This window comes from Aquarana catesbeiana, linkage group LG02, assembly GCF_042186555.1.
Source record: "Aquarana catesbeiana isolate 2022-GZ linkage group LG02, ASM4218655v1, whole genome shotgun sequence".
In the NCBI taxonomy this organism is placed as follows: Eukaryota; Metazoa; Chordata; class Amphibia; order Anura; family Ranidae; genus Aquarana; species Aquarana catesbeiana.
In genome coordinates, this window is record NC_133325.1 from 162,987,703 (window position 1) to 163,000,471 (window position 12,769).

Sequence of the window (12,769 nt, forward strand, 5' to 3'; positions counted from 1 at the left end):
CTTCCGGCTTCGGGGGTCCCTCCGCTTCATCTTCTCCCGGCGTCCGGTTGGTTCTTCTCCGCTCTCCGGCCTCTTCTCCCGGTGTCGCAGGTCTTCGGCCGGCCCCTCCGCTCTCTTCATGTAGCTCTATTGCGAGCGGAGGTCCGGACTTCTGGGCTTCTGGGCTTCTTGGCTTCTTGGCTTCTCTTCTCTTCCCCCAGATGTTGACACGACGCTCTCTCCGGCTGGACTGGTCTCTGAGGGCTGCGTTGTGACTTATATAGGCGGAGACCCCGCCCCCATATGATGTCACAGTCCTTGGGCATGCTGGGACTGTGACGGTTTAGGGGGCGTGGTCGACCACGCCCCCTAAACCGTCACAGTCCCAGCATGCCCAAGGACTGTGACATCATATGGGGGCGGGGTCTCCGCCTATATAAGTCACAACGCAGCCCTCAGAGACCAGTCCAGCCGGAGAGAGCGTCGTGTCAACATCTGGGGGAAGAGAAGAGAAGCCAAGAAGCCAAGAAGCCCAGAAGCCCAGAAGTCCGGACCTCCGCTCGCAATAGAGCTACATGAAGAGAGCGGAGGGGCCGGCCGAAGACCTGCGACACCGGGAGAAGAGGCCGGAGAGCGGAGAAGAACCAACCGGACGCCGGGAGAAGATGAAGCGGAGGGACCCCCGAAGCCGGAAGAAGACCCCCGAAGCCGGAGGAAGATCCCCCCCCCGGAGCTGTTTAATAAAATATTTTAAAAACCTGTGTAGTGTGTTTTATTACTTACACTTTTTTCCTAGGTAAATGGGTAGGGGTACCATGTACCCCATACTCATTTACATAGGGTGGGGGGCCGGGATCTGGGGGCCCCCTTATTAAAGGGGGCTCCCAGATTCCGATAAGCCCCCGCCCGCAGACCCCGACAACCAACGGCCAGGGTTGTCGGGAAGAGGCCCTTGTCCTCATCAACATGGGGACAAGGTGCTTTGGGGGGGGGGCGCAGGGCGCCCCCCCTCCCCCAAAGCACCCACCCCCCCATGTTGAGGGCATGCGGCCTGGTACGGTTCAGGAGGGGGGGGGGGCGCTCGCTCGTCCCCACCCCCTTTCCTGACCGGCCAGGCTGCGTGCTCGGATCGGGGTCTGGTATGGATTTTAGGGGGACCCCATGCCGTTTTTTCGGCGTAGCGGGGTTCCCCTTTATAATCCATACCAGACCTAAGGGCCTGGTATGCCCCGCGACGGGGCTCGCAAGGTGTCAATCTAGCCGATAAAAGCGGCAAGATTGACATCCTTTTCTAGTCCCGTCGCACCTGAGTCACGTTCAAAATGAACGGACTTGTCCGTGTGTGGGCAAGTCCGTTCATTCTGAAAGTCCGCCGGAACTCCGGCGAAAGTCCGTCGGAAAGACGGGCGGACTTAGCCCGCCGGAAAATCCCGGCGTGTGTGGGCAAGTCCGTTCGTTTTAAAGTCCGGCGCACCTGGCGGACAAAGTCCGTCGGAAAGTGTGCCGGACCAAGTAGGATAGAAAGTCCGCTCGTGTGTACGCGGCATTAGCCGTCCTAATTGCACCCTTACATTTCTTGTTGCATTCTTTATAAAGTCTGAATGCTGAGGATGATCCCTCAACCTTGTATTTTTTGAAGGCCTTCTCCTTTGCTTTTATATGCATTTTTACATTGGAGTTAAGCCATCCAGGATTTTTGTTCGCTCTTTTAAATTTATTACCCAATGGGATACATTGGCTAATGCCCTTATTTAATATGCTCTTAAAGCAAACCCATCTCTCCTCCGTATTCTTTGTTCCTAATATTTTATCCCAATTTATGCCTTTTAGCAAGATTGTAGTTTAATCTCCTTGTACACACTGGAGGTGCAGGACTTTCACACTTACTGTACACCTGTTCTGTGAGAATAGAAAGCATTGCTGCAACATTTTAGGTTCCCTACAGTGGCATACCGGGTCTACCTCCCCCCCCCCCCCAATATCCTGGTTAAATACTGAACTTCCAGAAGTGAGTATTTACCTAGGGGTGGTCCTCCCCAGGAGACGGTGTTCCGGCTTGGTGATCGGTTGCTCGGTGACTAATGGTTTTTCTGGAGCCTCTATCAGTGCACTGAAGTGGTGAGCTGGCAATGTAAACCCATCATACTGCACCATTACACTACCTTCTTTTAACACCTCATCTGGTTCAGTCAATCTAAGGGCATTACTTGTTATATCAAATACAATGTAGCATGCTGTCTGTAATCGGTCAGACCTCCCTAAAAAATCTGTGCACTTTAAGCGCATCTGCAATTACAGGTTTCTCTTATGCCGCGTACACAGGATCGGATTTTCGGACGGGAAATGTTGGATGTGAGCTTGTTGGCAGTAAGTCCGACCATGTGTATATGTAGCGCTCGGTCTTGTAAAACTAGCGTTCGTAATGGAGATATCACGTACGTCTTGTATGTCACTACATTGGTAATTGTTGGCCAACATTTGTGTGACCGTGTGTTTGTAAGACAAGTTGGAGCCAACACCCTTTGAACAAAATTCCACGGTTTTGTTGTCGAAAAGTCCAACTGTGTGTACGAGGCTTTAGTGTCCCTGCAAAGTCCCACAAATTCCTGCTGATCCTGCCAGTGAAGTTCACCCAATGAAGGTTGTGATGGTGTGACAATGATGCTGCACTGCTCCTGTATTCAGAGCATAGTCGTCCCTCTCATGTAGGCTGTGCTTGCACACACAATGGTGGGATGTAAGGGTAGTGGTAATCAACATTGTCACTGCTGATCCACACGCTTGTAGCTTGTCAGTCATCACCTGATCACACCTAGTCCTAGTTGGGCTGACATTGTGCTACTGACACCCTCCCACTGTGAGCTGCAGTGTCTGGGAGGGGGGAGCATATGAGGAACATGTCTAGTTTATGATGTTTATGCAAGACATACTAACTTAATTGGGTACCTGTTTAGACTGTCATACATGATCTTTATGTAAAAAGTAACACATACTCATACTAGTACTTATACTATAGCCTATAAAAAAAAATGAATTTACCTAAACTTTAAAGCCCAACTCCTGGATTTAGACAAATTCTACCCTTGCAGTGGGGTATCTCCCCCCACTGCAAGGGTTCAATGCATGTTAAAGTGTTTGTAACCCTAAGAAAATAAATAAAATAAAAAAATAAATAAATGGATCCTGTTCTTTTAAAGCATTTTATATAGCACAGTGCTTGGGCTGTGTCATTTGGCTCCCTGTATCACCCGCCAGTTTCTGCCCTCCCTCCTGCAAACTGACAACGGTTTATTATGGCTGCTGAACCCTGACACTGTGGTCAGTTTACGTGCTTCCGTCATCTGTTCTGTCTCCTCTCTCCCCCGACCCCTGCCTGTCAGCTCTGTCCACTCCATGATCCTCCCCTCCTGCTCGTAAAATAATAGTCTCTACAATCCCCTCTGTTAGATAATAACATGTGGCCCACTGTCTGTCCTTTATTAAAAAAAAAGCTGATATCTACCTTATTTCAGAGCGTTTCCCAGCGCTCGCGTGACTCCTCGGCTCTCTCCTCTCCACCTAGCTGACGTCAGTGGGAGTTCTCGGCCCCTCCCGCTGTATCTGTCAGACGGGGAGAGGAGTGAGCCGAGGAGTCACGTGTGCGCCGGGAGGCACTCATATAAAAAGGTATGAATCTGCTTTTTTTTAAATAAAGGACATACCGTGGGGCACATGTTATTATCTAACAGAGGGGATTGTATAGAGACATAACAAGTGGCTTTACAACCACTGTAAGTCTAGATGGCGATAAAAAGGTCCTAAAACTTACTTTTCTCCCTGCTCCATACAGCTCCAGCACTCTCCTTCTCTCTCACTGGTACAGTGGGTCATTTGGTGCCATGTACAATGCAGAGATATTGCCCTGCACTATATGTGGAGGAGGTTGGAGTAGAACCATGGCTGGGAGCACCTTAGAGGAAGGAGGCTTTGTGAAATTAGTCACACCACTAGAGGAACCCTTTTATAATGAGAAGGTATTTCTCCTTACTCCTGCACAGCTAGTTCGAATAGGCAGGTAACTCTTGCAGTATGTATGTGGGGAAAGGTGGGACCTACTGCAAGGGTAGATTTTGTCTAATAAACATGATCACTGTCAGCCCATGTTTACAACAGCAAAGCTTAGTGTTAGTGCATTTAGGAGTTCTGCTTTGCGAGGGATTACAGGAGATCGATCTAGCAAGACAGATTCAGTTTACTCCAGGTGTGGTAACTTTTTTGTCTGCTTTGGTAACATCTCTTTGTATTGCTTCTTTTGTCTGAAATAACATGCACAGCAATGAATTGGGGAGACCAATGTGCTACTGGTTAACCTCCTCCAGCTCCCCAAGCTCCTTATGCAGCTGAAAACAGCAGTCATGTGATTACTTATAAAAAACTGTATTTTTAATATATACATATACACACACACACACCTCAAAATTTCAAGTCCTGAGTTACTGGCCAGGCCTCAAGGGTTACTCGCCACCAGTTGCCCCACCCAACCCCGCCCCTGCCCACCCCTAATTCGCCCCCCTAAACTCGCCCTCATAAATTATCTCATGAAATGACACTTAAATGTTTTATGCAGAATTAAGTTATAAAAATAAATATTAACAACAACTTTAACCGTGCCCAACAATGCAGGCTACCTGTGTCCATTAATGCTGCCTCACCTGTGCCCAACAATGCAGCCTCACCTGTGCCCATGAATGCAGCTTGCCTGTGCAGGGGAAGAGAGGAGAGGAACAGGAGAGCCGCCCAGATGATCAGAGTGCAGGGAACACAACAATAACAGCTTTCATTTCAACTGCTGTATGTTCCCGGCCGTCACATACAGCCAGGATTGGATGGGTGATCTGTATATCAAAGTTCCCAGCCAGGGAGTTGGCCTGTATGTGACAGTGAGAGCAGGGAACATACAGCAATTGAAATGAAAGTTGTTATTGCTGCGTTGCCCATGCTCTGATCATCCAGGCGGCTCGCCTCTCTTCCCCTCCGCAATCACTCCCAAAGTGCCCAAAGTGTCAATATTTTGTGTGGCCACTATTATTTTCCAGCACTTAACCCTTTTGTGCATGGAATTCACCAGAGCTTCACAAGTTGTCATTGATACCTCTTCTATTCCTCCATGACGACATCATGGTGCTGGTGGATGTTAGAGACCTTGCGCTCCTCCACCTTCCGTTTGAGGATGCCCCACAGATGCTCAATAGGGTTAAAGTCTGGAGACATGCTGGGTCAGTCCATCACCTTTACCCTCAGTTTCTTTAGCAAGGCAGTGGTCGTCTTGGAGGTGTGTTTGGGGTCGATATGTTGGAATACTGCCCTGTGGCCCAGTCTACAAAGGGAGGGGAGATCATGCTCTGCTTCAGTATGTCACAGTACATTTTGGCACCTTTAGAACCTTCTGGAAGTTTTCTGGGGAGCTATTTAAGGAGTCTCCTGACCCCCCCCCCCCCGTCGTGGCCGGTTTATGTGGTGGTTAAAAGAAATGATGGGTCAGCCCGAGTCTTAGCGGTTGGGTTGAGCTTTGGTGTATTCTGGATAATTTTGGTTGATAAAGGTTGTTTTGTAGTAAATAAAGTTTACGGTGTTATAAAAGAAATTCTGATTTAAACCAATAAATCAGGCTGCGGCCTATTCTGATCCAAATTTATGTGTGGAGTGTGGTTTGTTCATATACGCATCTTTGCAGGTTTTTTAGCCTGACACCTGCAGTCCCATGAAGTCACCCTTTGTTGCTTGCTTCTGAGACTATGGAACAATGGGATCTGTAGTGTGCACAGACCAGTGCAAATGATTGCAACTAGGCCCCATACACACTATTAGATTTTCTGCAGATTTTTGTCTTCAGATTTACCAAAATCATGTAGTGCAAGGACCTGCCTGAGTGCATACAAATTGAAACGCTTAAGGTTTGACCTCATATTATATGGTTTTGGTAAATCTGAAAACAAAAATCGGCAGAAAATCTAATAGTGTTTATGGGGTATAACATGCAGCTTGATTCAGACAAACAGGAATAAGGGGGAACAGTAATGTGTGCAGAGCTCACAGAAGACTTTACAAAGAGGCAGAAAAATACAGTAAAAAAATGATTACAGGGACAATATGTAGGGGATGTGTATGGATTATTTTAGGAGAACGAGGATATTGTTTAGCATCACTTTAATTATAGCATAAAAATGAAAATAATGGCTTTCCTCTCTGGATCTGATTTATAGACTTTAGTACTGGGACATATTTGTCCACAAAGGCTATGATGTCATAGTAAGGTTTAATTTACACTTGCTGTCAAAAAAAAGCATTGCCTCCTGCATGCCTGTCAGCCGCACCTGCACCACGCTGTGAAAAGATATCCACCAGGGAGGGTTACAGCACAATACAGCTCCCATCCTCTACATAAGTATCTGTTCAGTGCATGTGAAACTAGTATTAATTGTTTTTTAGAAAACCTGTATTTGTCATACATATAGCAAAAGCTCCTGAACACTACATACAACACAGCTACTTACATTTCCTTGTCTCCCTGTATTGCATGCCAGGTAAAATAGTCTACGAACCTATGTAGAATAACACACTAAATGTATTTAAAAAATAATAAGCTCTTTGAAAGGGTGAAGTATGGCTTACAGGCTGTTGTGGGCGGCAGAGCTTGATATCTAGGTTATGAAGGAGTAGAGGTGGCAGCGTGCCCAATGATAATCTTGCAGGTCGCTTGGTTGGCATGCCAATACTGAGCTGCGCAAGAGCCCGAGTCCTCATGTGACCCAGATGATTACTGGCTGAGAGCTAGGAAGTGTGACAGCCCAATATCAACAACGCTTGTACTGCAAGGCCCCAAGCTGAGGAAGCATTGTGAGGCAAACGCTGAGCTTTCTGGGGAATATGAATACACCGGAAGCTGCAAATAGCAAAGCAAGGATTAATGGAATATCTGTGAACTATTCACCTTGCTGACGTGACAATTTCCGAAAAGAAGTTTAACTCCTAGGCTCCGTTCACAGTTGTGCGATTTGTCATTGCGACTAGTGACAAGTCGCAGCCTATTGTTTTCAGTGGCACAGTGTCTTTGAAAAAGGTGCACTGCTTGGAGATGACTTAGTGCCAGAGAGTGTAAACTCAAAAAAAAAGCTGCACTCAACGTTGCATCAAAGTCCCACTGGAAATCGTGCGACTTTGGAGTTGCACAAGTGTGAATGGAGCCTTAAAGGCTGATACAGGCAGTGATGTGCACACAGAAACTTATGAGCATTTGGTACCTTACACAACAAATTACTGTACGTTATTTACCTACTGTGTAATGCTATCCACCTGATAAAAAATAAGGAGATAAAATACAGCTCAGTGGGGTTGATTTACTAAAACTGGAGAGTGCAAACTTGGGTACAGTTCTGCATAGAAACCAATCAGCTTCCAGGTTTTTGTAGCTCAAAGCTCCAAAACACTCAACATCCAAAATCGATTGGTTCAATTGCGCCTGTTCACACCGGAGCGTAATGTCACTTGAAGCTTGTAGCTCAAAAAAGCCTATGAGCTTCTTCTGAGCTACAAGCTTCAAATGTTTTTGCCCCCAATAGACTTCAATCTGGAATGCTTGAAAAACGTATGAAGAAAAGGAGGGCATTTGTGTTTTTTCCTCCAGGTAAGTAGCTCTTCAGAAAAAAAAAAAAAAACCTCAAGAAAATATGCCTATACTCAAAAAGTGATTACATTTGGATGGTGACCTATGTAAACAAAGAAGAGGTTGCTGTGTGTGACAAGTGTAAAAAAAAAGTGCTGGCTTTACTACAAAGAGCTGTTTTGACAGTTGTCTCTATTGCTGTGTTGCTTTCTAGTTAGAACAAAGCAATCACATGTAAGGCAAGGTCACCCTAGTATAAAGCAGGCTGATACACAACACAAACCAAGTCTACCCTGCTGTTGCCGAGTAATCAGCTGCGGAAAACCAGCAGTTTTGGTGAATTTCATGTAGATTTTACAAATTGCGTATTGTCACAGCCTATTAATCACTTGCCTTACTGGGCACTTTTACCCCCTTCCTGCCCAGGCCCATTTTCAGCTTTCAGGGCTGTTGCACTTTGAATGACAATTGCACGGTCATGCTACACTGTACCCATAAGAATTTTTTTATCATTTGTTTTGAGACAGAAAGAGCTTTCTTTTGGTGGTATTTAAAAATGTTACTAAACCAAAACATTACTAAACTACTTTAACCCTGCTTGGGGGGTTAAAGTAAAACTATAGGCAAAACTTTTATTTTTTTAAATTTTGGATAGAGTAAGAGTCGGTTCACACTGAGGCAGCACGACTTCCAGCGCGACTGTCTCAGACGACTTGAACACGACTGCAGCGGCAACTTGCAAAACGACTTCTATATAGAAGTCTATGCAAGTCGCCTCCAAAGTAGTACAGGAACCTTTTTCTAAGTCGGAGCGACTTGCATTGCTCCGATTAGAACGGTTCCATTGTACAGAATGGGACGCTACTTGTCAGGCGTCTAAGTCGCCTGAATAGTCGTCCCAGTGTGAACCGGCTCTAAGAGAGGGTTATATCCCCCGTCAGATTTTTTTTTTCACCATCTGCGTCCCATTGTGGAGATTTACCCTCACTTCCTGTCCTACAAGTTTTGCCTTTAGTTATACATTGAAAGAGAAGTTTATTTTTTAATTTTTTTATTCATACTTACCTAGCTGAATGCAGTATGGGCCGCCCAATGCTACATCTGTCCACCGATGCCTCTACACTGAAAAGCGAGTGATCGAACAGCGTTGATCGCTGGGTTCTCACAACTCCCCTGTAGACTGTCAGTCACAGCTCTCTGCTCTGCCCCCTCTTCGCTCTCTGGAGCGCTGAGCTGTGGAGGGGGTGGGAGCGGCCAGCTCAGGCTCTCAGTCGGGTGTCGGTCCAAGGATCTAGGCCGATTGTGATGATGCAGAGCCTAGACTGACTCTGTGACATCAGTAGACAGCGGACTTCAGTCTGCTGAAAACGGGTCACAGGAGTGCAGAATGAACTGCACTCCTGTAATCCACAAGAGAAGTACAGCCAAATGAGCTTTGGCTGTACTTCTCCTTTAAGTAATACCCAGGGCAGCATCCTAAGCACATGTCATACTTCTCAATAAACCTCACTTGTAGAAAACAACAAAAATAACACTATATTGGTATAAAAATAATACATTTGGAAATGTACAGCTAAAATGATCTGATTGCCTACGTGCAACAAAGAGCGTTACAAAGCAGAAGTAGGTTAGAGTGAGACATAAAAGCCTGTTTACAGCCCATTACAGCTGCTCAGTGGATCCTTACACTCATCACATCCCTTTTTATTGTCATTTTTATGGGTTCAAGCTGCAGATAAGTCAGTGATCATCACACCAGGCACAACTAACCTAGGAAGTGGAATGGATATATTGAAGGTGACATTTGAAGAGTGGTAGCAGTAAAGAGCTGCGCCATGTTTTGGATAATGTACGGAATTTCCCTCCACTTCCTGTCCCAGAGACACAACAGGAAGTTTGAGGAAATCGCCCATTAAACAGGTGACCCCACTGGAATATTTCCCCCTCGCCTCTTGGTCTGGGGACAATGCTAAATTCTTTTCTTTCTCATTGGCAATAGTCAACGGTACACAAAGGGCTCCTTTACACTTGCTGCTCTTCTGAAAAGCAATCCGTGGTGGGTCACTTTCCAGAGGCGCTATGTTGCCTCTGGGATGTCTGTTTTAAATCTTAAAGTGTCTGTAACCCTAAAAAAAAAAAAAGATCCTGTTCCCTTATGGCAGGTTAAACAGCATAGTGCTTGTGCGATCTAATCTGTCCCTCTTTAAAATGTAAAAAACCTGGTTGAACCTGCCAGTTCTTGTGTCTCCCTCTTTGTGCTGACCACGCTAATCATGGCCACTGAGCCATTTTTGATGTCCTGCCAGCACAGCGCCCCAGTGTAGAAGCACTCAGGCTTTCACACAGGGACTACAGATGAGGCTTTTTTCAGGCGCTATTTTTAGCGCTAAAGCGCCTGAAAAACGCCTCCAGTGTGAAAGGGGTCTTAGTGAAAGTAAAATAAAAATGTATTGCACAATGTAACATGTGAATGCGTATCAACCTGTTTGTGTTTATGTGTGATCAACGCACACATTGCTGTGCAAATGGACCCTAAGGGCCCTTTCACACTGGGGCAGTTTGCAGTCGCTATTGCGCTAATAATAGCACCTGCAAACCGACCCAAAAGTGCCGCTGCTTTGTCTCCAGTGTGAAAGCCCCGAGGGCTTTCACACTGGAAAGGTGCGCTGGCAGGACGGGAAAAAAAGTTCTGCCAGCAGCATCTTCGGAGCGGTGAAGGAGCGGAGTGTATACCGCTCCTTCACCGCCCATTGAAATCAATGGGATGGCACGGGTATACCACCGGCAAAGCGCCTCTGCAGAGGCGCTTTGCGGTGGTTTTAAACCCTTTCTCGGCCGCTAGCGGAGGGGAAAACCGCCCTGCTAGCGGCCGAACACCGACGGTAAAGCGCCGCTTACAATAGCGGCGCTTTACCGCCGCCCCCGACCCAGTGTGAAAGGGCCCTAAAAGAAAGACGGTGCATACTCTGTAAGTGAGGCAATCAACCACTGACAAGGATTATAAAACCGAGAGTGTAATCTCACCTTCACTACATGACAGATACTTTCCGATCTCATAAATCTGACCATACACTATACAATCTCCTTTAGCTCTACCAGCAACTACATAATGTAAATCCATGCATCATTGAATATAATGGGATTACATTGTATAGCTTAGTCCTCATAGTCTACAGTTTTGGAAAATTGTAATGAGATTGTACAATCAGATTGTATTGTATATGACCATCCTAAGACTTAAAGGGGTGGATTTACTAAACTTTGCAAAGTGGAGTTGCCCTCTGTTAGAACAGTTGCTCCAGAGCTTAGTAAATGAGCAGAAACTCTGCCGACGTCCATCATCCAATCATGTGCAAGCCAAGCAAAAATGCTTTTTTTTTTTTTCTTCATTTTCCTTTCACACGATTGGGTATTCTTTGCAACATGAAGCCTTACCTCATTTACTAAGATCTGGAGCAACTGCACTTTGCTGCGTGTCTAGTCTATCCGCATTCAGTAAATCAACCCCAATAGGAGGACAAACAGTTTGTTACAGTTGTATCCAATCAGACAGGCCCCTGTACTACATAGTTGGTAGGAGATTGTAAAATGTATGGCCAGCTGTATACAGGTAGGCAGATGCTGAAGTAGAGAACTACAAGACCCAGCATGCTCCCCTAGCCCTTTACTATATGAAAACCACAATATCCCTGATCCCCCCTGCCATCCCCAGCCCCAACCATCCCTAGGTGTAAAATTGTATAGTGCAGAACAGAGCAGAGTACAGACCTGACCTCTCTCCCTGGGGATCTCTGTGTACACCGGTCCTGATCGCACACACACACACTATACAGCGCACTCACTGACAGCTGCAGCACGTCACGTGGATGTTCTATCCAATAGGCGGTCAGGCCTTACACAGAACTCTTTAGATGATGCCGCTGCTCAGAGGTGACAGCCTGCGCGAGTCTAGGAGGTCAGAGAGGGACACGCCCACGTCTCGCCCACACCAATGGAATGGCAGATTATTCAGGATGATTGGTGCTCTGACAATGACAGGTATAATGTGCTGATTGTATACAGTGTGTGATCATTGTGTACATTCAGAACAACACGGAGCTCCAGTGATGTGAGCACCTCCCCTCCTCCCTCCTGTATGTTGGGTGATTAACCCTTTTATAAGGAGTGTCTGTCTGGAATCTGGCTATGTGGAGGATAGGGGATGGTGTGCAGTGTATACAGATTGCACACATTTCCAATTTATATTAAAGACAAATGAAAGCGATATTAAACTAGAACTTAGCCGTCATTCACATTGGAGCGATTTGTCATGCGATTTGACAGGTCACACCCCTTATTGCCGGCAGTCGCACTGTTCAAATCGGTGAATCGACGACTTTGCGGTGTGGCACCAATTTGAAAAAAGTAGTTCCTGCACTACTTTTGCCGATTTCGGGTGCGATTTGCATAGACATCTGTGCATGAAGCCACACAGATTTTAGGTGAAGTCGCACAATTTCAAAGCTGTAGTCAGTATGAATGAGGACTAAAGGCAAAAAGGTTATTTTGTCATTTTTGGATAGAGTAAGGGGCAGTTCAGGAATGCGAGAAAGTGTTTCCCGCACTGCGTTCAAAACACACTGCCTTTGTGTTCAACTACGGGTGCCAATACATTGTTAACGGAACTCCAAACGCAAATGTAGTAGGTTTGCAGGCACTGGATCACAGTAACATGCGATTTGGTGCAGTGTTTTTCAAAATGAGTGTGTTACAGTGCAATTCACAATAAATGGGCTGCCAAATTGCACTGCAGGGGTGCACACAGGAATGCGGATTGCGTTCCTGTGCGATTCTTGGATGAAATCCCTCCAAAGTGAGGGTATCCCTGGCTTGTCCCCATTGGAAGATTCCCCCTCTATTGCTGTTCTTTTTCACTTTTGGTGATAACAGTAAACATAAATAGAGAGGGTGAATCTTCCTAACAGGGGTACAGACAGCGATATTAAAGCGGAGTTCCACCCAGAAATGGAAACTTTTCAGGTGGGATGGGGGAGAAGATACCCGTCTAATCCAGGTATTTGCTCCCACTTCCAGCGAAAGATTGCTACAGTATCTGTAGCGATCTACGCCATGTCCGGCCCCTCCTCTGCCCCCCCCCCCCCCGCTGTC

General features: G+C 46.3%; 1 protein-coding gene across 5 annotated transcripts in view; it reads right to left on the bottom strand.

Annotated features, from left to right (window-relative positions):
- Positions 1–11,581, bottom strand: part of HIGD1C (HIG1 hypoxia inducible domain family member 1C) — a 43,904-nt gene extending 32,323 nt beyond the window's left edge. The window contains exon 1 of one of the 5 annotated variants that reach the window (XM_073613723.1): positions 11,395–11,581. Coding sequence is in view for 1 of the 5 variants with exons in the window: in XM_073613721.1 (XP_073469822.1) it covers positions 5,111–5,138 (28 nt within the window). In the remaining 4 variants the exon portion in view is untranslated. The other 4 variants (XM_073613722.1, XM_073613725.1, XM_073613724.1 and 1 more) reach the window with 4 other exon arrangements.
- Positions 11,582–12,769: the final 1,188 nt, after the last annotated feature.